The following is a 25,258-nucleotide window of genomic DNA, read 5'->3' as shown; positions in this document are numbered from 1 at the left end:
AGAATATGCTGAGTTCTGATAGCAGATATTTTAATAATGTCTAAAAAAATGCTTTTTTCATCTATTACTGCTCTAAATAACGTGAAAGATTTACTGCAGCTGTCTGTCATAATAACATTAATTAGCCAATGCTTGTAAATAGCTGTTTCCAGATTAGAAACACCTGCATATGACCATATTCTCAAGTACAGTGTGGTTGTATTACAATGCATTGCAATAACTGTATTATTTCAGTTATTGCAATGCATTGTTATAACATAAAATATATAACATCATATACAAAACAAAGAACATTAAAAGTAGATATATGATACATATGTACTGCTTTGAAAGGAGATAACATGCTCGACCTTTAATCAGGAATAAGGCTTTAAGATCAGCATCACCAAATACATTAATGGTTCATGTGAAATGGCTGGAAAAAAAAAAAGGTTTATCTAATTAAAAAGAGTTTTTTCTTTCCAGTGTGGACAATGTGACCACCTTATGGGCAGAAAAATAGATTTTAACATTTTTTCCAATGTCTACATTTCCATCCATATTACAAATACCTACTACAGTTTAAACCTTACCTTATAACAACAGTAAATATGTGGAATGTTCTAATCCGTTTATTTCTTATCAAGTTACAGGACTATATTAATCTTTTTTGTGTCAGAAAATCATTTTGTAAATATTCAGATTGTGTGTGTGTGAGTGTGTGTGTGTGTGTGTGTGTGTGTGTGTGTGTGTGTGTGTGTGTGTGTGTGTGTGTGTGTGTGTGTGGTGCAAAAGGCAAAATCACAGACCACTGGCCAGGATGTTACTTTTAATCAGAAGATGATGGGAGAAAGGAGAGAAAGATGGAAGGAAAAAGTAAGAAGCAAAAATGGGGTGTTGGAGTGTTAACAGAGTCTTCCTAAAGCAAGATACCCTTATAATTACAATAATTAAAACACCCTAAAATTGCTTTGCAAAATGCAAATGCAATAACATCCTCACCAAATTTTAAAAATCAGTTATTCCAAATAAAATAAACCCTAAATGCAGAAAACATTTTATAGTCAGTATGTCCCTATTTGAAAGACAGCAAAAATTATATTTTAATCAAATAGAAAGAACAAAATGAGTGTCACCAAAATTAATTACTTAACAGATTTCTTAATCAACAGAGTCCTTATAAACTGCTTTGTGTTAATGAATCCCCGGACCAAATTCTACACAAATACAACCTTTATTTTCCTGGTACCAATGGGTCTTCCATTTAATTCTTGAACAGCAGTGACTGCCTCACTGTGGGTTTCAAATACAACAGTTGCAGAACCAACAGGCACTCCACTTCTATCACACTGTAATGAGACTGATCCAGGAATGACTCTGTACCCATAGCAGAAGTCATAGATTTCATCGATCCTTATCTGAGAAGGTAGATTGAGCAATTTAAGACAGGTGGGCCCATCAAACATCAAATTAAAACATTTTACAATAATTTATAAACACAATATGGCTTTTTGAGATCTTAAAATATGTACTCAAAAATAGTTCGACTACCCCATACATTAATACCTTATTGTTAGTTCATAAAGGCTGTAACTTGCTAAAACTGTAATCTGTAAACTGACAATTCTAAAGGAATGCATTACTTAGCACAATGGTTTTCCTAATCATTATACTTTAATATTTGTAAAATGAAAATGGCAGCTATGCTGCCAATAAAATTTATATACATCTTGCTCAAAGAAGCACTATAAGTGCCAAGTGGATTTTAAGTAGAAAGCCACTTTATGATCCTATGGACCCACAAACCATTCAAAGACATTTTTCAGTATTTATTTATTTATTTTTGATAAACATTGGACACACTGAACGTGCTCTTATAACAATATCAATACTAGAGAATACTTGCTGGTCTTCCTCCATTATGGTCCCATCTATGTTTTAATATTTCCATTTTTGTCTTTAAAACTTTGGCAAAATTGTCTTTAAATCCTGACAGCTATGACTAAAATAGTTGCTCAGAGAAGAAAATAAAGCCACGTAACCAAATTAACCAAAAATGATCAGGTGTGTTAACTAATCAGGAAACTCCTCTGCAATGGAGGCATCCTTTCCAGTCCATTTGCATGTGCCCACAATACTAAAAAGGCTGGGATAAGTCATAAGCTTGCCTGTCTTTTGGTGAAAGGTTTGCATGAAGAGTATTGCAATGAATGAAGAGGGTGGACCCCCTCAGGAGCTAAGTTTGAATGAAGTTCAAACTGTAACACTGGAACTGTAACACTGCTTACAGCTATGTTATCAGCAGAGTTTCATAAAGAATGTTAAAGCTTGCCAACAGGTCCTGCAAGGGTCGCTAATAGAAGTCAAAAAACAAAGCCATGCAGCCTTAATATCCTCCTTTCCTTAAGAACAAACTCTCAAGCATGGTTAACAGTTCACTGCATAGTCATGCATTGACCACACTGAAAAGAAACAAAAGAATGTTTGTTTCTGGATGTGTTAGAGTGAGGGTTATGAACTGTAGACAGGTGGTTTTAAATCTTTATACCTTAATAGAGTTGTTAGGAACACTGACACATTGACAGACGAAATGCAAAACAGTGAGCAAAACCCTTCATCCCTCTAAAAATATATTTTTTTAAAGTTATTTCAAATAAGCAGTATAAAAACAAGATTTAAAAAATGTTCCTTTCCATTTCCAAATTTTAACTATGTTCAAATGCGTGCATAAGCAGTACATGACTAAGACTAGCTGCAGAGGCAAATGCAGAGGTTAAATCAAACATTACAAAATAATGTAATTACACTGAGGTTTTGGCTTCACATACATTCCACATTCATAAATATGAAGCCTAACTTTTCTTGGAAGCATTAAGCTTCTTTTTGATGTAATGTCCAACTAGGATCTGTGGCCGTTGTTGGTAGCTGTGCAGGACATCATGAGAACTGCTGAGCTGGTCTCCTTTCTGCCGGTCCAGCAGTGTCACACAAACCACTGCCGCTGGAAAAGAGATGCCAAAATGAGCTTTCACAAAATTATGAGTGTGCAAATTTTTTTTTGCTTTAACACATAAATCTGTGCTATACACGCATGGATATTAGGTACTTTATTACTGTGACACCACTAGAGTAATACTACCACATTTAAAATTCCAAATGGGTCTTACATAATAAGAAAGCTGCATCCAAAACGCCATATCTCCCTTAAGAACCCTTACTTTTTAAAAAAGTGTGTAAGACTGACTTCTACTGATATGGTGATGAGCTGTCTAACACATGTGACTATTCGCAGATGCACTCCAGAGAGGCAAACTCTATGTCTGCCTCTCTAACACAGACATTCTCTACCTCGTAGGTTACTCAGTTTGCACATGGCAGCAAAAACAGAAGACTCCATCTCAATGTTGCGCACTCCTGCTGCATAGGCCTTGGCCAGGTAGTTTTGCTTGTCCTCCTCGGTGTAAGAACAGAAAGCCCCGTCCAAACGAGCTTGACCTAAAACATATGCCAGGCCCAACAATATGGTGGTGGGTGTTCACATTGCAAGAATGCAGTTGTGCTGCAATTAATGTAAAGAGGGTGAAGACAAAACACATCTTCACTACTCACAAAAAATGTTTCTCAGTTCTTGGAGTATACCAACAGCTTCAGTGATGATTACATTAAAACTAGAACTTTATTGTCCCATGTGGGTCATGAGTGAGACTAATACCTTCGTAGAAGTCCAGCGTGCACATTGTGTTAGCAATGACCGTGTCGAACTCTGCTAGATCTTTGCCGCACTGTAGCAGCTCCTCTGCAAGATCTCCATCCAGTTCGGTGCTTCTCACCACTGACTTGCCCAGGATGACTTGCTCGAAGCGGGGCAAGAATGTGGCATCCATTGGCTGCTTGGTGATCACCACTGTGCCTGGATGTAAACCTGACAAAAAGATGGATATGCCTTTGATTTGCACTTATTTACAAGTCACTTGTCCTAGCCACAATGTCCTGCACTAGAAGCTGCCTCGTCTATAATTATATGCACTTTAATGTTAAATACCACGGGTAGTCTATGTTGGGGGAGAACAAGTAACAGATGTTGCCATGTCTGTTAATTCTTTATTAAAAAAGTAGATGTGTTAAGGTCAAGAGTACCTATTCCACCAGAGGTTCCGAGGCGCACTATTGTAACATCAGTGCAGCGTGCATGGTAGAGGAGCTTGATGAGCTCATGTAACATTATCGAAATTGAGGGGATGCCCATGCCATGCTAAAACACAGAGACATTTCACTGTCAAACACAGTACACCTACAATGCACCTTAGGATGTAGTGAAGCTGCCATACACAGAGCTTTCTTTTAAAAAAGTATTCAACCCTCAAAAAAACCCCAAAAAAACTCTCACACACACAGCTTGTTCAAGGCATCAAATTTGTTTGTAGAGTTTTTAATGTTGATGGTAATGACTTACACTAACAGACAGGACAGGTCCTACTTTGTACATGGCATATCGATCTGTGCTCTCACAGATGTTTGGGTACTCTGCGTTTGGAACTGCAAGACCCAGCTCTCCAGCAATGTACTCAGCGAAAGACTTCATCCTCCATGGACTACCCCCAACACACACAAACTAGGAAATAAACACGAAAAACAGTTTGGCTGTGATGCATAAGGTCATCTCAGTTAAATGATCAGTATATTCAGCTCAACATTGACAAACATTAAGCGGGTAATTATACTTGATAACAAACTATGGCGCTGTGGTAGCACATGTCACAATTCAAAAACATATCGATCTGACCGATAAACGATATAAAACTTACTTTGACATCTCCGAACTTTGCAGGAAAATTAAGCGTGCCGGTATTCAGATTGAAATGGTACAGAATATCTTCTTTCATGGAGTCCAAATGTGGATTGTTAACAAATGGGGACCTTATATAAACAAACAAACCCTTAGCAAATAGACGTTGTAACAGCCATGGTTAATAAGACGTTTGTAAGCAACTTTAATTGCGAAGTGGAGCTAGATATGGGCGTGTTGTGACCAAATCATAAAAACTTACAGGAAGCTAAATGTTGTGCTCTTGGTCGTTCCCGGTTCCAAGGTTCAAGTTCAAGTTCGGTTTATTTGTCACATACATAGTCATACACAGTATAACGTGCAGTGAAATGGCGGTTACCACAGGTTACCACAATAACCAAATGTACAATAACCAAATGTACTTTTAAATTGTTTACTTTGAGTAAATTTGTATGTTTGAAAAATGATGTTGTCTACCTTCCGCATTTTTTTCCATTTTTCTCATCAGCAAATCCCGATGCCATTTTGTTTGTGCCGTTAAATACTCTGGGACAATACTCTGCAACACAGCGTTTTAGACCTTTATAGCATGTCAACATAAAACTGTTTAATGCTAGCAGCAACCAAATTATTTTTCTTTTATATTCTTTCACTAACCCCCCCCACCCCCCCCCCACCCCCCAAAAAAATAAATTTTTTTTTATACGATCCGGTCGAATAGACGGTAACAAATTCATATTCACCTACACGGGTTAAAAATCCTTTACCTCACGCAACCCCACCAGTGGAATTCGCCCGCATACCTGCCTTAGGTTAGTTTCCTCAAGCCGATGCTCCTTCCTCCAACCACGTCGCTATGAGCGATATTTTAAATGGACTGAAAACCTGGACTGGGGCATTTTCCGATATTGCAGCTTTAAGCTTCGACATCCGGCTGGGTCACTGGAAGATGTGACGCTACTACACAAGCATGAAGGAAGTGTACGTGGCAAGCGTGTTCTGCGCGGCCAGCGCCATACATGGTACAGTAAATATGTCATTACGGCCACACATGGTACACTAAATATGTCATTACAGCCATCCACGAGAAATCAGAGAACTCACCAAGGCCTGAAATGCTGTGACCTCAAGATTGGATTATCAAGATATCACTTAGCACTTACAATATTTGCAGTCGAATTACATAACTGTCTGTGAAACAAAGACAAGGTAACAAAAATGACAGTGAATTAGTTATAGCGTTGCAGTGGTATAAGATGCTTGAAATGACAAAAAGAAAGAACCAAATAAAACGTGTGTACGAAATATGCATTACAGTACTGTTAAGTCAACCACAGTAAATAATTCTGTTGAAACTACAAAGGTTGTGAAACTGTCACACTAACTTGATTCTTCGCTTTATAACCAAGTGGAATTTCACAAGTAAAAGTGAAATTAAATTTCTCAACTGTTTGTGTAAGGCATTTTGAACTTGTCATTTCAAGTTTGTTCCAAAAGCCCTAATGAGACACTGAGAAACATACATCCACAAATACATACAAATAACGCACATTACTCAAAGAAGAACAAATAAAGACTTTCAAGATAAAACAATGATTTAATTACTGAAATTATAATCTTCTTTGCTTTTCATTTTAAACCCAGAGGTGGACCAATCTGCTGAAATGCCAGTGTGTGAAGAATCCTTGATCAGGCAGTGTTAGACATACAAAAACAAACACATTCGTGTATTATTTGTAGTGTAAGCAAAAGCAGTTAAATAAGGCAAAGGTAAAAAAAAAAATTTGACTAAATGATAACATTTAATGTCAATTAAAGAAGTCTGCACATATTCATTTAAATTAAAACATGCTCCTGTGAACCACATGATCACACATTGCTTTACATCAACATTCAGCTGATACTGCCTGTCAAGTACAATTGGTTTGGTTTGCCTGAAGAAGAAATGATCTGGAGCTTGGAATGTGCAAACATAAAATACAACTCAAAGTCAACAAGCACAAAGACCGCAGACCAGATAATCACACTCACTTCACAACTAGCAGAAAGAATGTTGAGGAACAAGTGAATGTCACTGTTTGTAGTGGGCTAGTAACCGCAGACAAAAACCACCTTCAGCGCCCTGTCTTTAACAAAAATAAATAAATTAAAAATAAAATAAAAACCACAGTCTCCAACAGCTATTTACACTTCTCTCGCTCTCGTGATGACACTAAAACAACAAAAGCTGTTTATTCTTTCCACTTACATGTCCAGGTTATTGTTAAAGTTGTTCAGAAACACATCTTGGTGCCTCTGTGAAACAGAACAGTAAAATGTAGTTTATATGGGAGGAACATTACATTGCATACACAGATGGTTTGATTACAATGTATAAAGGAAATATATTAGAAATATACCAGTTTATCAGGACCAGCACAGTATGTATTCATTTACATAATGGTGATTGGTGATAAAAAATAACCTTACTGGCTTTTCTAGAACTACTGGGTGGTCTGGTAGGAAGTCAGGTTTTTTCTTTGCCATTGGTGAGCTTGCCAACCTGATCAGCAAGTCCCTACTGTATGATATTCTTTCTATTAGGAGCAAAAAACATTGTAATGTTATTTCCCTTCACTTCCCTCCTGACCCCCACCCCCCCCCCCCCCTCAGAGAGACATAAATTAATGAAAATTAGCTACATTTCTAAACACTTCCAAAGCAATTGTACTGCAGTTTTTACTGCTACTGCACAGTTGACCGTTTGCAATTTTTGAGACTTAGCCAAACACTCTACAAAGAAGTCTTCAAAATTCCCTTTTGATTTAATGTTTCACTGTTTGTGGATGCCTCCATCAGCTTCTGTTTTCTTAGGTTCCCCATCCTGCTGATTACTAAATAATTTAAGGCCAAAATAATCCAAAAATGGACAGATGAAACTTCTCAACAGCAAATAAGTGTTGTATTAAAACTACTATGTTGACTGATTTATAAACAGTGCAAGTCTGACAACCAAATATAGTCTCTTTGTGATAATGATAATTATAACTGAATATCCAAAGTGATACCTACCTGTCTTGGCAAGTGATTGACATTGGCTTTGAGGTTTAAGGATTTCATAAAACTGCTTCTCACTAATGGTGTTTGTCTGTCCACAATAATAAAAAATGAGTTCTGAGAAGGGATGATAAGCAGGTATAACAGACGAAAGTGTGGCACTTCAGTGTGCTGTACTAAATTATATCGCCTTACTGGTGTGTCCGTCGTCTTGTCCGATCGCTCGGCCACTACCTCTCTGTGTTTCTCTATAGATCACAGTATGAAGCACACCAAAATTATTTCACCCCTCGCCGAACAGATCACAGTTCTTGACGCGGTACTAAAATATACTTTGCGTGCACGTCCTGCCGCCTGGCTTATTAACCTACCTTGATTTATGTTCAAACGACGCAGCGGCCTAGCCGGCTGCAGGTTTCGGATCCTCCTCCTCGACACCCCCATCCTTCACATGAAACGACGTTTGTGTCAAATCCATGCCACCAGCCAACAACTTTATTTCATGATCGCAGTTCTCATTATCGTAGTTTTGTTAGCTAGCTAGCTACAAAGCACACAACACACACTGTAGTAATCACCATGTCCGTCGTGTCACCCTAATACAATTAAGCATGCAACAAAACTATACTTAATATTAAAACGTTTGACAAGCAGCTACAAACGTTAACGCGCAGCTTGGATGGCTAGCTATCCAAATAATCAACAGTGATTTCTACTGAGTTAAGGCGAGATGCCTTCAATTCGTATGATGGTTATTAAAATTCCGAAATTAAACAAATCGGTCTTAGAAACCAATAAGTTGATTTCGCCTAATCACAATTAAATAAGCCAGCTAACCTAGCTAACTAACTTACTACACCTTGAGAAGCTGCAATCATTAACAACTGACATTTCTGATAAGAATGCTTTTTGTTATTGTTTTTAGCTAGCTAAAATGAAACCGAATACAACGATTTAGCGGAGCTAGCTAGCGCTACGTCGCAAAACACACTCAAGAGTACGTTAAGAAACATATTCGATGTATGCTAGATAACCATGTGGCTAGCCAACATAGCTAAGTTAGCTGATTAACTAAATGCTGCAGAAAACGATCCAAATTAACTACATTGTTTTTGCCAAGTAGCATAAGCTGTAGCGAAAGTAACATTCAGCTCGCTATCAAACCAACAGTCGATCAGTGGCATCCAGCTAGCTCACACTCATGTTTTTTTGTTGAACAATTTAAACATTTTAAACCTGGTTACCAAAGCCATAATTCTAAAGCACGAACCACATGCTTTTCATAGAAACGCTAGCTTTAAAATCAGATGACATATCTAAAGTTTCAGCACTGTCTTACACGATATTTGCTCCATCCATTTGAACACCAAGCTCAAGTGACATAACGCTAGCTGCTCCTGTCATCTTTATGTGCTGAAAAGCACATATGTGACTGTGACATTACTAAATGATGAAACAAACCATTTGGTGTTTTATCCATTTGATGTTTTATTAATTTTAATGCCATTTTCAATGAAGAAATTGATTTTTTTTTAATTCACTATGCTCGGCATTAATAACACGCATAAACAAATACGCATTTATACGCTCGTTATATTTCTCTATGAATACGGCGTTTAACCCAACTGTAAACCTGATGTTTTGTATTCAGGTTTGCAATCTTATAATCTTATAATCTGCAGCATTGCTAATATTAGGTAAGATAATGTCACGCAACCGCCCTCAGTCCGTGACTACAACTGCCGCCTTCCCCGGCACAACCTCACCAGATCCTCATCACCAGTTTATTCATGTCACAGCTAGAGGTTTAGAGGGTACTGAACACCTTCTAATTAGACTGGCACAAGTGCTCAAAACCACCGTAGTCTCCGGACATATGTAATTCTAGTCATTTCGAAGGTCACTGTTGGTTACCCATGGGGTAGTTCATGAAGATGTTTTCTTTTATACCAATGTCAAATTATTTAGTTAAGGTTTTTCAGCAAAGCTCATTGCTAATAAGTGTATAAAATCAAGGACATACCAGTACAATCTCCATAGACAAACTGGCACTGAAGAGCTACCCATTATACTGCCAGTTACTTTTAATGGTGGCACTGTCATTGGATACCAGTTTTGCCACAAGTCAATTCATGAAATTTCTGCCCTGCCAGGTATGCCCCGGTCAACGTGAAGTGCTATTATTGTGAAATTAAAGCATTTAGGAGCAACAACAGGACATGAACCAAGCAAGTAGACCAAGCAAACTCACAGAGGAGGGACGCTGAGTTCTGAAACGTGTAGAACGTCTCCAGTGTTGCGCGGCTGACTACATAGTTCAAAACTGCTTCTGGAAGTGACACTGAACACACTGAGGTGATTAATGTGTTCGTGGATAAATTCTATACTGCAGGGGAACAAACATTAGGTTACTAAAAATATGCTATAGCAAAAACCCATTTAAACAACGATGCCCTTAATACCACATGGTTATGTCGTATGTCAACACGTGTGTCAAAAGTACTGTTAAAATTAAGCACCAACCGCGTCTCGATTTTTGTAACAGATAAACGACAGATACGTGTCCACAGATGTTAACAGATGTGGATTAGTTGATACTTGCTTCCTGGGATACGCCCAGGGTGGCTGTCAGCCAGACTACTTACGTGCACTAGCCACTTAATTAAAATCAGCTACGGTGTGCCGTCATTTGAACTAGGCTACACGCCGCAGTTCACCAACTACCATGTTGATCAGCGGTCCGTTTACGCACTGGATCACATCACGATCACTTACATTAATTCAGTCATTTACATCTTTGTCATGTGTTACATTTTACAGTCACGAGAGGAAACGGATGAGTTTCCATGCTTTGCTATATTTCTCTGAATGATATGTTATATTATAGGCATATGCTATATTCCTCTCCGGTATGTTACCTAGAACCTCATTACTGAATTCTTGGATATGACTTTGGTAGCCAAACATTTAATCAACACTGAGGTACTGGCATGATTGTGCGTTCTGAGCTGGTAGTTTGTCGCATAATAGTTGTTGCCATTTTACACGAGTCAGCCTCGCTGCTGAGTTTAGAGTGAACTGCCACTCAAAACTGTCCAGCCAAATATGCGTAACAAAGCTATAGACTCGTAACTGTATATCTAGCCTGATGCTTCTGATGAATTGGAGGTGAGTGTACGATTTAGGACACTTAATGGGCTTATAAAAAGCAAAGCTGAATAATTGAGATTTAAGTTGTAAAATAGAATATGCTGAGTTCTGATAGCAGATATTTTAATAATGTCTAAAAAAATGCTTTTTTCATCTATTACTGCTCTAAATAACGTGAAAGATTTACTGCAGCTGTCTGTCATAATAACATTAATTAGCCAATGCTTGTAAATAGCTGTTTCCAGATTAGAAACACCTGCATATGACCATATTCTCAAGTACAGTGTGGTTGTATTACAATGCATTGCAATAACTGTATTATTTCAGTTATTGCAATGCATTGTTATAACATAAAATATATAACATCATATACAAAACAAAGAACATTAAAAGTAGATATATGATACATATGTACTGCTTTGAAAGGAGATAACATGCTCGACCTTTAATCAGGAATAAGGCTTTAAGATCAGCATCACCAAATACATTAATGGTTCATGTGAAATGGCTGGAAAAAAAAAAAGGTTTATCTAATTAAAAAGAGTTTTTTCTTTCCAGTGTGGACAATGTGACCACCTTATGGGCAGAAAAATAGATTTTAACATTTTTTCCAATGTCTACATTTCCATCCATATTACAAATACCTACTACAGTTTAAACCTTACCTTATAACAACAGTAAATATGTGGAATGTTCTAATCCGTTTATTTCTTATCAAGTTACAGGACTATATTAATCTTTTTTGTGTCAGAAAATCATTTTGTAAATATTCAGATTGTGTGTGTGTGAGTGTGTGTGTGTGTGTGTGTGTGTGTGTGTTTGTGTGTGTGTGTGTGTGTGTGTGTGTGTGTGTGTGTGGTGCAAAAGGCAAAATCACAGACCACTGGCCAGGATGTTACTTTTAATCAGAAGATGATGGGAGAAAGGAGAGAAAGATGGAAGGAAAAAGCAAGAAGCAAAAATGGGGTGTTGGAGTGTTAACAGAGTCTTCCTAAAGCAAGATACCCTTATAATTACAATAATTAAAACACCCTAAAATTGCTTTGCAAAATGCAAATGCAATAACATCCTCACCAAATTTTAAAAATCAGTTATTCCAAATAAAATAAACCCTAAATGCAGAAAACATTTTATAGTCAGTATGTCCCTATTTGAAAGACAGCAAAAATGATATTTTAATCAAATAGAAAGAACAAAATGAGTGTCACCAAAATTAATTACTTAACAGATTTCTTAATCAACAGAGTCCTTATAAACTGCTTTGTGTTAATGAATCCCCGGACCAAATTCTACACAAATACAACCTTTATTTTCCTGGTACCAATGGGTCTTCCATTTAATTCTTGAACAGCAGTGACTGCCTCACTGTGGGTTTCAAATACAACAGTTGCAGAACCAACAGGCACTCCACTTCTATCACACTGTAATGAGACTGATCCAGGAATGACTCTGTACCCATAGCAGAAGTCATAGATTTCATCGATCCTTATCTGAGAAGGTAGATTGAGCAATTTAAGACAGGTGGGCCCATCAAATTGCTGGTCAGGTGGTTCATAATGTGGTCCACGTGTTCCGTGTCTATAAGCATCGGGGCTTTCAAGATGACCGAAAGGACCTTTGTTTCCACGTCCATAGTGGGGCCCATCTGCCATTACACGATCATCTACATGCATTCGGGCACGAGAGAAAAAAGACGAGTTTCCATATTTCGTTTTATTCCTCTGAACATTCCTCTCTGGCATGTTGCCTATTACCTCATTTCTGAATTCTTGCGTCTGAGCCAAGGTGATGCATTTCAGCATAACTTCTGATCCAAGAAACCTTTGCCCGTTCAAAGACTGTGCCGTTATAGCCTCTTTTTCTGTTGGGAAGATCACTAAAGCCTCACCAAGACCAGCTCCCCTCTCATCCTGAAGCAGGACAACCGTATTGTCTGAGAGTTGGAATCCATGAAAGAAATCCATGATCTCTACTTTACGGACATCAAAAGGCAGATTGCGAACGTACAGGCATCTCCTTTCTGAGTCATAAGCACTTTTTTGTGATCGTTCAGATGACCTACTGGACCTTCTGCTATCTCCTCTTGAATCAGCAGAGGATTCCAATATGGCAACCATCTTTTCTTTGGAGATAGGAGAAACATAGACGGTCCTTTGGAAAAATGTTTCTTTATGATGAGCTAATCCAGAACAGTAGTCCATCAGATTTCTAAACACCACAACTGCTGATTTGGTCCTATCACTGTTCTTATCAACAAAAATAATGATCTGATCGTCCTTCACACAAACAGGATGCAGCATGGCTTTTATGTCCCTCTTTTCAATGGAATACGAGAGGTTTTCATACAGCACACAGTACTCGTCATCAGAAGGGGAACTTGATCGTGATTGAGATCGAATGGGAGAGCGAGATCTTGCACGGTCTGATAAATATTTTCTCTGATCGGCACCTTCTAGTCTAATAGAACCCCCAGCATCCACCCACTGATCCTCTGAGCAACACATTATTCTGATGTAACGTGGACCAATGTATTGTCGGTCCCTCTTGAGTCCTTCTTTGGCATCCTCTCTGGTTGCGAATTTGACCAAACCACACCCATTAAACATTCCACGGTGGTTTCTCAAAAATATTACGTCATCAATTTGCAAACCGTTAAAAAACAGGCGGACGTCCTCCTTCGTTGCTGAGAATGGCATTCCAGACAAGTTCAAATAAAGACCACCTGCATTCAATGCCCCATCGCCAATCTGACTTTGAGAATCATTCAAAGAACGTGGGGATGTTCTTTTCCCCATGTTCTGATGATCTCCTCTTCGCATGTCTATTCTCATGTCCTCATTTAATAAGGGTGGTCTTCCATCTGCTGCAGGCCTTTTGACACCCTCCTTATAAAACTTCTTGACATTTGTTTCAGACTTCCTTGTGCTTTCCTCTAGAACCTTCTGCATCTCCGACTTGCTACTCAAAAGCAAGTTAACAGGGGAACCTTTGATGCATCCCCCAGAGCGTGTCATTGCTCGTCTCGCATCTTCATCAGATGCAAATATTATAAAAGCTTCCTCAAGGTCTCCACCAATTATATGAACTCCACCATCAGGTATTCTAAGGCCAGTGAAGAAATTGCGAATGTCCTCAGAACCAGCAGTGATTCTGAGTCCCTGTAAGCGGATGACCACCGCCATGATGAAGTACACACAACAGCACCTGTAGACAAAAGGGGTACATATGGTGTTATCCCTGTCATGGCCATGGCCCACCATGTCACAGTGTTCAAGGTCTTCCAATTCCAAACCCAATGGTTATTAATGGACCCTGCAGTAAGCATTAACATCAATGCAAGGACTATGATGATGCCAACAACACCTCACTTAACATCTGACATTCAGTTCTCTAGATCATGTATTTTTATGACGCTCTGCCTTAACAATTGAAGCTTGCAATTAAAACTCCGTGCAGCGTGTGCTGTCCAGACTTTGTAACAATTTGTATGCTGTCCGTTTCCACCCAGTCATGCTCTGAACAGCCACAATGTCAGAATCTTCATACTGTAACATTAAAAATGCACCACAGTACCCAGAATACTTAACGTCAATGTCCTGCAGCTTCCCGTTAAAAACCCGTTGGAAACACGAACTGTCCAGTCCACAATCAGCAAATAAACCGATTTGTACAACAAATGTAATTCATATGAATCAACAGAATTTCCATGAAGAATATGTTCACAAACGAGCTTAGGGTGTCATTTTATGTCTTGCAGAAGACATCACCACAAGCATTGACCAGATCGAGAAGCACATCGACCTTTGACGCCAACATCAGACTCGAATATCTGTACTGTCAGCTACAACCACAGTCGTGAAAGATGACGAAATGAAGTCCAAAATAACGGAAAACACGAAACAGAACGCCACCAGGTGAACAAAGGCTTTTAAGATGAAACCCGACATCATCAACAAGCAGCACTTTCCACCAGAAATCAAGCACATAAAAAAGATCTTATATTGGACACATCTGAAACCTGAAGGGCCGTTTTTTGGAAGCTAGCTAGCTAACAATGACCTCAAAATAACTAGGTTAGCAAGCAATACGACGGCGGAAGTCAGCTTCTCCACAAAGACCATTTTCGTGGGTTCCAAGTCAAATCACTTGCATCGATCCATCCAATCGTCTGTGATACTGATGAAGGAAAACACTTCTAATGTTAATTATATGAACAATAGTCATCACAAACCCCCACCATTTATATCGTGAAACAAAACTCCCGCAAGCTACGCAGCCGCTAAGTTAGCCAACGTTAGCTTGCTAGCAGCCTACACAGCACGGTCAAGAGAAAGAAAAATCTATTTTACAGCAAACACAAACATCAAATTAAAACATTTTACAATAATTTATAAACACAATATGGCTTTTTGAGATCTTAAAATATGTACTCAAAAATAATGTACCCCATACATTAATACCTTATTGTTAGTTCATAAAGGCTGTAACTTGCTAAAACTGTAATCTGTAAACTGACAATTCTAAAGGAATGCATTACTTAGCACAATGGTTTTCCTAATCATTATACTTTAATATTTGTAAAATGAAAATGGCAGCTATGCTGCCAATAAAATTTATATACATCTTGCTCAAAGAAGCACTATAAGTGCCAAGTGGATTTTAAGTAGAAAGCCACTTTATGATCCTATGGACCCACAAACCATTCAAAGACATTTTTCAGTATTTATTTATTTATTTTTGATAAACATTGGACACACTGAACGTGCTCTTATAACAATATCAATACTAGAGAATACTTGCTGGTCTTCCTCCATTATGGTCCCATCTATGTTTTAATATTTCCATTTTTGTGTTTAAAACTTTGGCAAAATTGTCTTTAAATCCTGACAGCTATGACTAAAATAGTTGCTCAGAGAAGAAAATAAAGCCACGTAACCAAATTAACCAAAAATGATCAGGTGTGTTAACTAATCAGGAAACTCCTCTGCAATGGAGGCATCCTTTCCAGTCCATTTGCATGTGCCCACAATACTAAAAAGGCTGGGATAAGTCATAAGCTTGCCTGTCTTTTGGTGAAAGGTTTGCATGAAGAGTATTGCAATGAATGAAGAGGGTGGACCCCCTCAGGAGCTAAGTTTGAATGAAGTTCAAACTGTAACACTGGAACTGTAACACTGCTTACAGCTATGTTATCAGCAGAGTTTCATAAAGAATGTTAAAGCTTGCCAACAGGTCCTGCAAGGGCCGCTAATAGAAGTCAAAAAACAAAGCCATGCAGCCTTAATATCCTCCTTTCCTTAAGAACAAACTCTCAAGCATGGTTAACAGTTCACTGCATAGTCATGCATTGACCACACTGAAAAGAAACAAAAGAATGTTTGTTTCTGGATGTGTTAGAGTGAGGGTTATGAACTGTAGACAGGTGGTTTTAAATCTTTATACCTTAATAGAGTTGTTAGGAACACTGACACATTGACAGACGAAATGCAAAACAGTGAGCAAAACCCTTCATCCCTCTAAAAATATATTTTTTTAAAGTTATTTCAAATAAGCAGTATAAAAACAAGATTTAAAAAATGTTCCTTTCCATTTCCAAATTTTAACTATGTTCAAATGCGTGCATAAGCAGTACATGACTAAGACTAGCTGCAGAGGCAAATGCAGAGGTTAAATCAAACATTACAAAATAATGTAATTACACTGAGGTTTTGGCTTCACATACATTCCACATTCATAAATATGAAGCCTAACTTTTCTTGGAAGCATTAAGCTTCTTTTTGATGTAATGTCCAACTAGGATCTGTGGCCGTTGTTGGTAGCTGTGCAGGACATCATGAGAACTGCTGAGCTGGTCTCCTTTCTGCCGGTCCAGCAGTGTCACACAAACCACTGCCGCTGGAAAAGAGATGCCAAAATGAGCTTTCACAAAATTATGAGTGTGCAAATTTTTTTTTGCTTTAACACATAAATCTGTGCTATACACGCATGGATATTAGGTACTTTATTACTGTGACACCACTAGAGTAATACTACCACATTTAAAATTCCAAATGGGTCTTACATAATAAGAAAGCTGCATCCAAAACGCCATATCTCCCTTAAGAACCCTTACTTTTTAAAAAAGTGTGTAAGACTGACTTCTACTGATATGGTGATGAGCTGTCTAACACATGTGACTATTCGCAGATGCACTCCAGAGAGGCAAACTCTATGTCTGCCTCTCTAACACAGACATTCTCTACCTCGTAGGTTACTCAGTTTGCACATGGCAGCAAAAACAGAAGACTCCATCTCAATGTTGCGCACTCCTGCTGCATAGGCCTTGGCCAGGTAGTTTTGCTTGTCCTCCTCGGTGTAAGAACAGAAAGCCCCGTCCAAACGAGCTTGACCTAAAACATATGCCAGGCCCAACAATATGGTGGTGGGTGTTCACATTGCAAGAATGCAGTTGTGCTGCAATTAATGTAAAGAGGGTGAAGACAAAACACATCTTCACTACTCACAAAAAATGTTTCTCAGTTCTTGGAGTATACCAACAGCTTCAGTGATGATTACATTAAAACTAGAACTTTATTGTCCCATGTGGGTCATGAGTGAGACTAATACCTTCGTAGAAGTCCAGCGTGCACATTGTGTTAGCAATGACCGTGTCGAACTCTGCTAGATCTTTGCCGCACTGTAGCAGCTCCTCTGCAAGATCTCCATCCAGTTCGGTGCTTCTCACCACTGACTTGCCCAGGATGACTTGCTCGAAGCGGGGCAAGAATGTGGCATCCATTGGCTGCTTGGTGATCACCACTGTGCCTGGATGTAAACCTGACAAAAAGATGGATATGCCTTTGATTTGCACTTATTTACAAGTCACTTGTCCTAGCCACAATGTCCTGCACTAGAAGCTGCCTCGTCTATAATTATATGCACTTTAATGTTAAATACCACGGGTAGTCTATGTTGGGGGAGAACAAGTAACAGATGTTGCCATGTCTGTTAATTCTTTATTAAAAAAGTAGATGTGTTAAGGTCAAGAGTACCTATTCCACCAGAGGTTCCGAGGCGCACTATTGTAACATCAGTGCAGCGTGCATGGTAGAGGAGCTTGATGAGCTCATGTAACATTATCGAAATTGAGGGGATGCCCATGCCATGCTAAAACACAGAGACATTTCACTGTCAAACACAGTACACCTTCAATGCACCTTAGGATGTAGTGAAGCTGCCATACACAGAGCTTTCTTTTAAAAAAGTATTCAACCCTCAAAAAAAAAAAAAAAAAACTCTCACACACACAGCTTGTTCAAGGCATCAAATTTGTTTGTAGAGTTTTTAATGTTGATGGTAATGACTTACACTAACAGACAGGACAGGTCCTACTTTGTACATGGCATATCGATCTGTGCTCTCACAGATGTTTGGGTACTCTGCGTTTGGAACTGCAAGACCCAGCTCTCCAGCAATGTACTCAGCGAAAGACTTCATCCTCCATGGACTACCCCCAACACACACAAACTAGGAAATAAACACGAAAAACAGTTTGGCTGTGATGCATAAGGTCATCTCAGTTAAATGATCAGTATATTCAGCTCAACATTGACAAACATTAAGCGGGTAATTATACTTGATAACAAACTATGGCGCTGTGGTAGCACATGTCACAATTCAAAAACATATCGATCTGACCGATAAACGATATAAAACTTACTTTGACATCTCCGAACTTTGCAGGAAAATTAAGCGTGCCGGTATTCAGATTGAAATGGTACAGAATATCTTCTTTCATGGAGTCCAAATGTGGATTGTTAACAAATGGGGACCTTATATAAACAAACAAACCCTTAGCAAATAGACGTTGTAACAGCCATGGTTAATAAGACGTTTGTAAGCAACTTTAATTGCGAAGTGGAGCTAGATATGGGCGTGTTGTGACCAAATCGTAAAAACTTACAGGAAGCTAAATGTTGTGCTCTTGGTCGTTCCCGGTTCCAAGGTTCAAGTTCAAGTTCGGTTTATTTGTCACATACATAGTCATACACAGTATAACGTGCAGTGAAATGGTGGTTACCACAGGTTACCACAATAACCAAATGTACAATAACCAAATGTACTTTTAAATTGTTTACTTTGAGTAAATTTGTATGTTTGAAAAATGATGTTGTCTACCTTCCGCATTTTTTTCCATTTTTCTCATCAGCAAATCCCGATGCCATTTTGTTTGTGCCGTTAAATACTCTGGGACAATACTCTGCAACACAGCGTTTTAGACCTTTATAGCATGTCAACATAAAACTGTTTAATGCTAGCAGCAACCAAATTATTTTTCTTTTATATTCTTTCACTAAACCCCCCACCCACCCAAAAAAAAAAAAAAAACATTTATACGATCCGGTCGAATAGACGGTAACAAATTCATATTCACCTACACGGGTTAAAAATCCTTTACCTCACGCAACCCCACCAATGGAATTCGCCCGCATACCTGCCTTAGGTTAGTTTCCTCAAGCCGATGCTCCTTCCTCCAACCACGTCGCTATGAGCGATATTTTAAATGGACTGAAAACCTGGACTGGGGGATTTTCCGATATTGCAGCTTTAAGCTTCGACATCCGGCTGGGTCACTGGAAGATGTGACGCTACTACACAAGCATGAAGGAAGTGTACGTGGCAAGCGTGTTCTGCGCGGCCAGCGCCATACATGGTACAGTAAATATGTCATTACGGCCACACATGGTACACTAAATATGTCATTACAGCCATCCACGAGAAATCAGAGAACTCACCAAGGCCTGAAATGCTGTGACCTCAAGATTGGATTATCAAGATATCACTTAGCACTTACAATATTTGCAGTCGAATTACATAACTGTCTGTGAAACAAAGACAAGGTAACAAAAATGACAGTGAATTAGTTATAGCGTTGCAGTGGTATAAGATGCTTGAAATGACAAAAAGAAAGAACCAAATAAAACGTGTGTACGAAATATGCATTACAGTACTGTTAAGTCAACCACAGTAAATAATTCTGTTGAAACTACAAAGGTTGTGAAACTGTCACACTAACTTGATTCTTCGCTTTATAACCAAGTGGAATTTCACAAGTGAAAGTGAAATTAAATTTCTCAACTGTTTGTGTAAGGCATTTTGAACTTGTCATTTCAAGTTTGTTCCAAAAGCCCTAATGAGACACTGAGAAACATACATCCACAAATACATACAAATAACGCACATTACTCAAAGAAGAACAAATAAAGACTTTCAAGATAAAACAATGATTTAATTACTGAAATTATAATCTTCTTTGCTTTTCATTTTAAACCCAGAGGTGGACCAATCTGCTGAAATGCCAGTGTGTGAAGAATCCTTGATCAGGCAGTGTTAGACATACAAAAACAAACACATTCATGTATTATTTGTAGTGTAAGCAAAAGCAGTTAAATAATGCAAAGGTAAAAAAAAAAATTTCACTAAATGATAACATTTAATGTCAATTAAAGAAGTCTGCACATATTCATTTAAATTAAAACATGCTCCTGTGAACCACGTGATCACACATTGCTTTACATCAACATTCAGCTGATACTGCCTGTCAAGTACAATTGGTTTGGTTTGCCTGAAGAAGAAATGATCTGGAGCTTGGAATGTGCAAACATAAAATACAACTCAAAGTCAACAAGCACAAAGACCGCAGACCAGATAATCACACTCACTTCACAACTAGCAGAAAGAATGTTGAGGAACAAGTGAATATCACTGTTTGGAGTGGGCTAGTAACCGCAGACAAAAACCACCTTCAGCGCCCTGTCTTTAACAAAAATAAATAAATTAAAAATAAAATAAAAACCACAGTCTCCAACAGCTATTTACACTTCTCTCGCTCTCGTGATGACACTAAAACAACAAAAGCTGTTTATTCTTTCCACTTACATGTCCAGGTTATTGTTAAAGTTGTTCAGAAACACATCTTGGTGCCTCTGTGAAACAGAACAGTAAAATGTAGTTTATATGGGAGGAACATTACATTGCATACACAGATGGTTTGATTACAATGTATAAAGGAAATATATTAGAAATATACCAGTTTATCAGGACCAGCACAGTATGTATTCATTTACATAATGGTGATTGGTGATAAAAAATAACCTTACTGGCTTTTCTAGAACTACTGGGTGGTCTGGTAGGAAGTCAGGTTTTTTCTTTGCCATTGGTGAGCTTGCCAACCTGATCAGCAAGTCCCTACTGTATGATATTCTTTCTATTAGGAGCAAAAACATTGTAATGTTATTTCCCTTCACTTCCCTCCTGACCCCCCCCCCCCCCCCTCAGAGAGACATAAATTAATGAAAATTAGCTACATTTCTAAACACTTCCAAAGCAATTGTACTGCAGTTTTTACTGCTACTGCACAGTTGACCGTTTGCAATTTTTGAGACTTAGCCAAACACTCTACAAAGAAGTCTTCAAAATTCCCTTTTGATTTAATGTTTCACTGTTTGTGGATGCCTCCATCAGCTTCTGTTTTCTTAGGTTCTCCATCCTGCTGATTACTAAATAATTTAAGGCCAAAATAATCCAAAAATGGACAGATGAAACTTCTCAACAGCAAATAAGTGTTGTATTAAAACTACTATGTTGACTGATTTATAAACAGTGCAAGTCTGACAACCAAATATAGTCTCTTTGTGATAATGATAATTATAACTGAATATCCAAAGTGATACCTACCTGTCTTGGCAAGTGATTGACATTGGCTTTGAGGTTTAAGGATTTCATAAAACTGCTTCTCACTAATGGTGTTTGTCTGTCCACAATAATAAAAAAAGAGTTCTGAGAAGGGATGATAAGCAGGTATAACAGACGAAAGTGTGGCACTTCAGTGTGCTGTACTAAATTATATCGCCTTACTGGTGTGTCCGTCGTCTTGTCCGATCGCTCGGCCACTACCTCTCTGTGTTTCTCTATAGATCACAGTATGAAGCACACCAAAATTATTTCACCCCTCGCCGAACAGATCACAGTTCTTGACGCGGTACTAAAATATACTTTGCGTGCACGTCCTGCCGCCTGGCTTATTAACCTACCTTGATTTATGTTCAAACGACGCAGCGGCCTAGCCGGCTGCAGGTTTCGGATCCTCCTCCTCGACACCCCCATCCTTCACATGAAACGACGTTTGTGTCAAATCCATGCCACTAGCCAACAACTTTATTTCATGATCGCAGTTCTCATTATCGTAGTTTTGTTAGCTAGCTAGCTACAAAGCACACAACACACACTGTAGTAATCACCATGTCCGTCGTGTCACCCTAATACAATTAAGCATGCAACAAAACTATACTTAATATTAAAACGTTTGACAAGCAGCTACAAACGTTAACGCGCAGCTTGGATGGCTAGCTATCCAAATAATCAACAGTGATTTCTACTGAGTTAAGGCGAGATGCCTTCAATTCGTATGATGGTTATTAAAATTCCGAAATTAAACAAATCGGTCTTTGAAACCAATAAGGTGATTTCGCCTAATCACAATTAAATAAGCCAGCTAACCTAGCTAACTAACTTATTACACCTTGAGAAGCTGCAATCATTAACAACTGACATTTCTGATAAGAATGCTTTTTGTTATTGTTTTTAGCTAGCTAAAATGAAACCGAATACAACGATTTAGCGGAGCTAGCTAGCGCTACGTCGCAAAACACACTCAAGAGTACGTTAAGAAACATATTCGATGTATGCTAGGTAACCATGTGGCTAGCCAACATAGCTAAGTTAGCTGATTAACTAAATGCTGCAGAAAACGATCCAAATTAACTACATTGTTTTTGCCAAGTAGCATAAGCTGTAGCGAAAGTAACATTCAGCTCGCTATCAAACCAACAGTCGATCAGTGGCATCCAGCTAGCTCACACTCATGTTTTTTTGTTGAACAAGTTAAACATTTTAAACCTGGTTACCAAAGCCATAATTCTAAAGCACGAACCACATGCTTTTCATAGAAACGCTAGCTTTAAAATCAGATGACATATCTAAAGTTTCAGCACTGTCTTACACGATATTTGCTCCATCCATTTGAACACCAAGCTCAAGTGACATAACGCTAGCTGCTCCTGTCATCTTTATGTGCTGAAAAGCACATATGTGACTGTGACATTACTAAATGATGAAACAAACCATTTGGTGTTTTATCCATTTGATGTTTTATTAATTTTAATGCCATTTTCAATGAAGAAATTGATTTTTTTTAATTCACTATGCTCGGCATTAATAACACGCATAAATAAATACGCATTTATACGCTCGTTATATTTCTCTATGAATACGGCGTTTAACCCAACTGTAAACCTGATGTTTTGTATTCAGGTTTGCAATCTTATAATCTTATAATCTGCAGCATTGCTAATATTAGGTAAGATAATGTCACGCAACCGCCCTCAGTCCGTGACTACAACTGCCGCCTTCCCCGGCACAACCTCACCAGATCCTCATCACCAGTTTATTCATGTCACAGCTAGAGGTTTAGAGGGTACTGAACACCTTCTAATTAGACTGGCACAAGTGCTCAAAACCACCGTAGTCTCCGGACATATGTAATTCTAGTCATTTAGAAGGTCACTATTGGTTACCCATGGGGTAGTTCATGAAGATGTTTTCTTTTATACCAATGTCAAATTATTTAGTTAAGGTTTTTCAGCAAAGCTCATTGCTAATAAGTGTATAAAATCAAGGACATACCAGTACAATCTCCATAGACAAACTGGCACTGAAGAGCTACCCATTATACTGCCAGTTACTTTTAATGGTGGCACTGTCATTGGATACCAGTTTTGCCACAAGTCAATTCATGAAATTTCTGCCCTGCCAGGTATGCCCCGGTCAACGTGAAGTGCTATTATTGTGAAATTAAAGCATTTAGGAGCAACAACAGGACATGAACCAAGCAAGTAGACCAAGCAAACTCACAGAGGAGGGACGCTGAGTTCTGAAACGTGTAGAACGTCTCCAGTGTTGCGCGGCTGACTACATAGTTCAAAACTGCTTCTGGAAGTGACACTGAACACACTGAGGTGATTAATGTGTTCGTGGATAAATTCTATACTGCAGGGGAACAAACATTAGGTTACTAAAAATATGCTATAGCAAAAACCCATTTAAACAACGATGCCCTTAATACCACATGGTTATGTCGTATGTCAACACGTGTGTCAAAAGTACTGTTAAAATTAAGCACCAACCGCGTCTCGATTTTTGTAACAGATAAACGACAGATACGTGTCCACAGATGTTAACAGATGTGGATTAGTTGATACTTGCTTCCTGGGATACGCCCAGGGTGGCTGTCAGCCAGACTACTTACGTGCACTAGCCACTTAATTAAAATCAGCTACGGTGTGCCGTCATTTGAACTAGGCTACACGCCGCAGTTCACCAACTACCATGTTGATCAGCGGTCCCTTTACGCACTGGATCACATCACGATCACTTACATTAATTCAGTCATTTACATCTTTGTCATGTGTTACATTTTACAGTCACGAGAGGAAACGGATGAGTTTCCATGCTTTGCTATATTTCTCTGAATGATATGTTATATTATAGGCATATGCTATATTCCTCTCCGCTATGTTACCTAGAACCTCATTACTGAATTCTTGGATATGACTTTGGTAGCCAAACATTTAATCAACACTGAGGTAGTGGCATGATTGTGCGTTCTGAGCTGGTAGTTTGTCGCATAATAGTTGTTGCCATTTTTACACGAGTCAGCCTCGCTGCTGAGTTTAGAGTGAACTGCCACTCAAAACTGTCCAGCCAAATATGCGTAACAAAGCTATAGACTCGTAACTGTATATCTAGCCTGATGCTTCTGATGAATTGGAGGTGAGTGTACGATTTAGGACACTTAATGGGCTTATAAAAAGCAAAGCTGAATAATTGAGATTTAAGTTGTAAAATAGAATATGCTGAGTTCTGATAGCAGATATTTTAATAATGTCTAAAAAAATGCTTTTTTCATCTATTACTGCTCTAAATAACGTGAAAGATTTACTGCAGCTGTCTGTCATAATAACATTAATTAGCCAATGCTTGTAAATAGCTGTTTCCAGATTAGAAACACCTCCATATGACCATATTCTCAAGTACAGTGTGGTTGTATTACAATGCATTGCAATAACTGTATTATTTCAGTTATTGCAATGCATTGTTATAACATAAAATATATAACATCATATACAAAACAAAGAACATTAAAAGTAGATATATGATACATATGTACTGCTTTGAAAGGAGATAACATGCTCGACCTTTAATCAGGAA

The 25,258-nt window shown here is 38.4% G+C and overlaps 4 protein-coding genes across 13 annotated transcripts; all 4 read right to left on the bottom strand.

Moving 5' to 3' along the window:
* Window positions 1-1,795: 1,795 nt before the first annotated feature.
* LOC113569356 (uridine phosphorylase 1-like) lies at window positions 1,796-5,716 on the bottom strand. Of its 4 annotated transcripts, none has more exons than XM_081696570.1 (9): window positions 5,569-5,661; window positions 5,243-5,324; window positions 5,028-5,047; window positions 4,785-4,896; window positions 4,433-4,591; window positions 4,117-4,231; window positions 3,692-3,901; window positions 3,328-3,474; window positions 1,796-2,980 (listed from the first exon to the last, which is right to left on the bottom strand). In XM_081696570.1, the coding sequence occupies exons 2-9, from the start codon at window positions 5,249-5,251 to the stop codon at window positions 2,832-2,834; spliced, it is 921 nt and encodes a 306-aa protein (XP_081552696.1). In that variant the 5' UTR covers window positions 5,252-5,324; window positions 5,569-5,661; the 3' UTR covers window positions 1,796-2,831. The 4 variants fall into 4 exon arrangements, with proteins under 4 accessions (XP_081552696.1, XP_081552697.1, XP_035386990.1 ...); XM_081696571.1 differs by having other exon boundaries at window positions 5,573-5,661; XM_035531097.2 differs by lacking the exon at window positions 5,028-5,047 and having other exon boundaries at window positions 5,573-5,716.
* A 626-nt stretch (window positions 5,717-6,342) lies between these two features.
* Window positions 6,343-9,195, bottom strand: LOC118242176 (uncharacterized). The gene is made up of 8 exons (XM_035531104.2): window positions 9,141-9,195; window positions 8,173-8,246; window positions 7,997-8,049; window positions 7,817-7,892; window positions 7,235-7,341; window positions 7,014-7,060; window positions 6,797-6,891; window positions 6,343-6,449 (listed from the first exon to the last, which is right to left on the bottom strand). The coding sequence occupies exons 1-7, from the start codon at window positions 9,182-9,184 to the stop codon at window positions 6,837-6,839; spliced, it is 456 nt and encodes a 151-aa protein (XP_035386997.2). The 5' UTR covers window positions 9,185-9,195; the 3' UTR covers window positions 6,343-6,449; window positions 6,797-6,836.
* Window positions 9,196-11,907: 2,712 nt separating this feature from the next.
* Window positions 11,908-14,194, bottom strand: LOC118242121 (RNA-binding protein 12B-like). The gene has a single exon (XM_035530505.2). The coding sequence runs from the start codon at window positions 14,131-14,133 to the stop codon at window positions 12,241-12,243; it is 1,893 nt and encodes a 630-aa protein (XP_035386398.2). The 5' UTR covers window positions 14,134-14,194; the 3' UTR covers window positions 11,908-12,240.
* Window positions 14,195-15,661: 1,467 nt separating this feature from the next.
* LOC113570663 (uridine phosphorylase 1-like) lies at window positions 15,662-19,569 on the bottom strand. Of its 7 annotated transcripts, none has more exons than XM_035530514.2 (8): window positions 19,429-19,569; window positions 19,109-19,190; window positions 18,651-18,762; window positions 18,299-18,457; window positions 17,983-18,097; window positions 17,558-17,767; window positions 17,194-17,340; window positions 15,662-16,846 (listed from the first exon to the last, which is right to left on the bottom strand). In XM_035530514.2, exons 2-8 carry the CDS (start codon window positions 19,153-19,155, stop codon window positions 16,698-16,700), a joined length of 939 nt encoding a protein of 312 aa, XP_035386407.1. In that variant the 5' UTR covers window positions 19,156-19,190; window positions 19,429-19,569; the 3' UTR covers window positions 15,662-16,697. The 7 variants fall into 7 exon arrangements, with proteins under 7 accessions (XP_035386407.1, XP_035386406.1, XP_035386408.1 ...); XM_035530513.2 differs by having other exon boundaries at window positions 19,425-19,564; XM_035530515.2 differs by having other exon boundaries at window positions 19,365-19,539.
* Between the last annotated feature and the right edge of the window lie 5,689 nt (window positions 19,570-25,258).

Source organism: Electrophorus electricus, chromosome 14, assembly GCF_041902795.1.
Source record: "Electrophorus electricus isolate QZ-2024a chromosome 14, ASM4190279v1, whole genome shotgun sequence".
Classification (NCBI taxonomy): Eukaryota; Metazoa; Chordata; class Actinopteri; order Gymnotiformes; family Gymnotidae; genus Electrophorus; species Electrophorus electricus.
This window is presented reverse-complemented; position numbering and strand designations above follow the sequence as displayed.

Excerpts from the sequence above, each read along its gene's own strand:
- LOC113569356 (XM_035531097.2), bottom strand. The coding sequence starts at position 5,289 with ATGGCATCGGGATTTGCTGATGAGAAAAATGGAAAAAAATGCGGAAG. Across the intron at positions 4,897-5,242 it reads AATGGAAAAAAATGCGGAAG|GTCCCCATTTGTTAACAATC; the intron begins GTAGACAACATC and ends TGTTTATATAAG. Across the intron at positions 4,592-4,784 it reads CAAAGTTCGGAGATGTCAAA|TTTGTGTGTGTTGGGGGTAG; the intron begins GTAAGTTTTATA and ends TTTATTTCCTAG.
- LOC118242176 (XM_035531104.2), bottom strand. The coding sequence starts at position 9,184 with ATGTCACTTGAGCTTGGTGTTCAAATGGATGGAGCAAATATCGT. Across the intron at positions 8,050-8,172 it reads TCGTTTGAACATAAATCAAG|AGAAACACAGAGAGGTAGTG; the intron begins GTAGGTTAATAA and ends TGTGATCTATAG. Across the intron at positions 6,892-7,013 it reads TTTAACAATAACCTGGACAT|ACAGGGCGCTGAAGGTGGTT; the intron begins GTAAGTGGAAAG and ends TTTTTGTTAAAG.
- LOC118242121 (XM_035530505.2), bottom strand. The coding sequence starts at position 14,133 with ATGGCGGTGGTCATCCGCTTACAGGGACTCAGAATCACTGCTGGTTCT.
- LOC113570663 (XM_035530514.2), bottom strand. The coding sequence starts at position 19,155 with ATGGCATCGGGATTTGCTGATGAGAAAAATGGAAAAAAATGCGGAAG. Across the intron at positions 18,098-18,298 it reads GACCTGTCCTGTCTGTTAGT|CATGGCATGGGCATCCCCTC; the intron begins GTAAGTCATTAC and ends TCTGTGTTTTAG. Across the intron at positions 17,341-17,557 it reads CACGCTGGACTTCTACGAAG|GTCAAGCTCGTTTGGACGGG; the intron begins GTATTAGTCTCA and ends CATATGTTTTAG.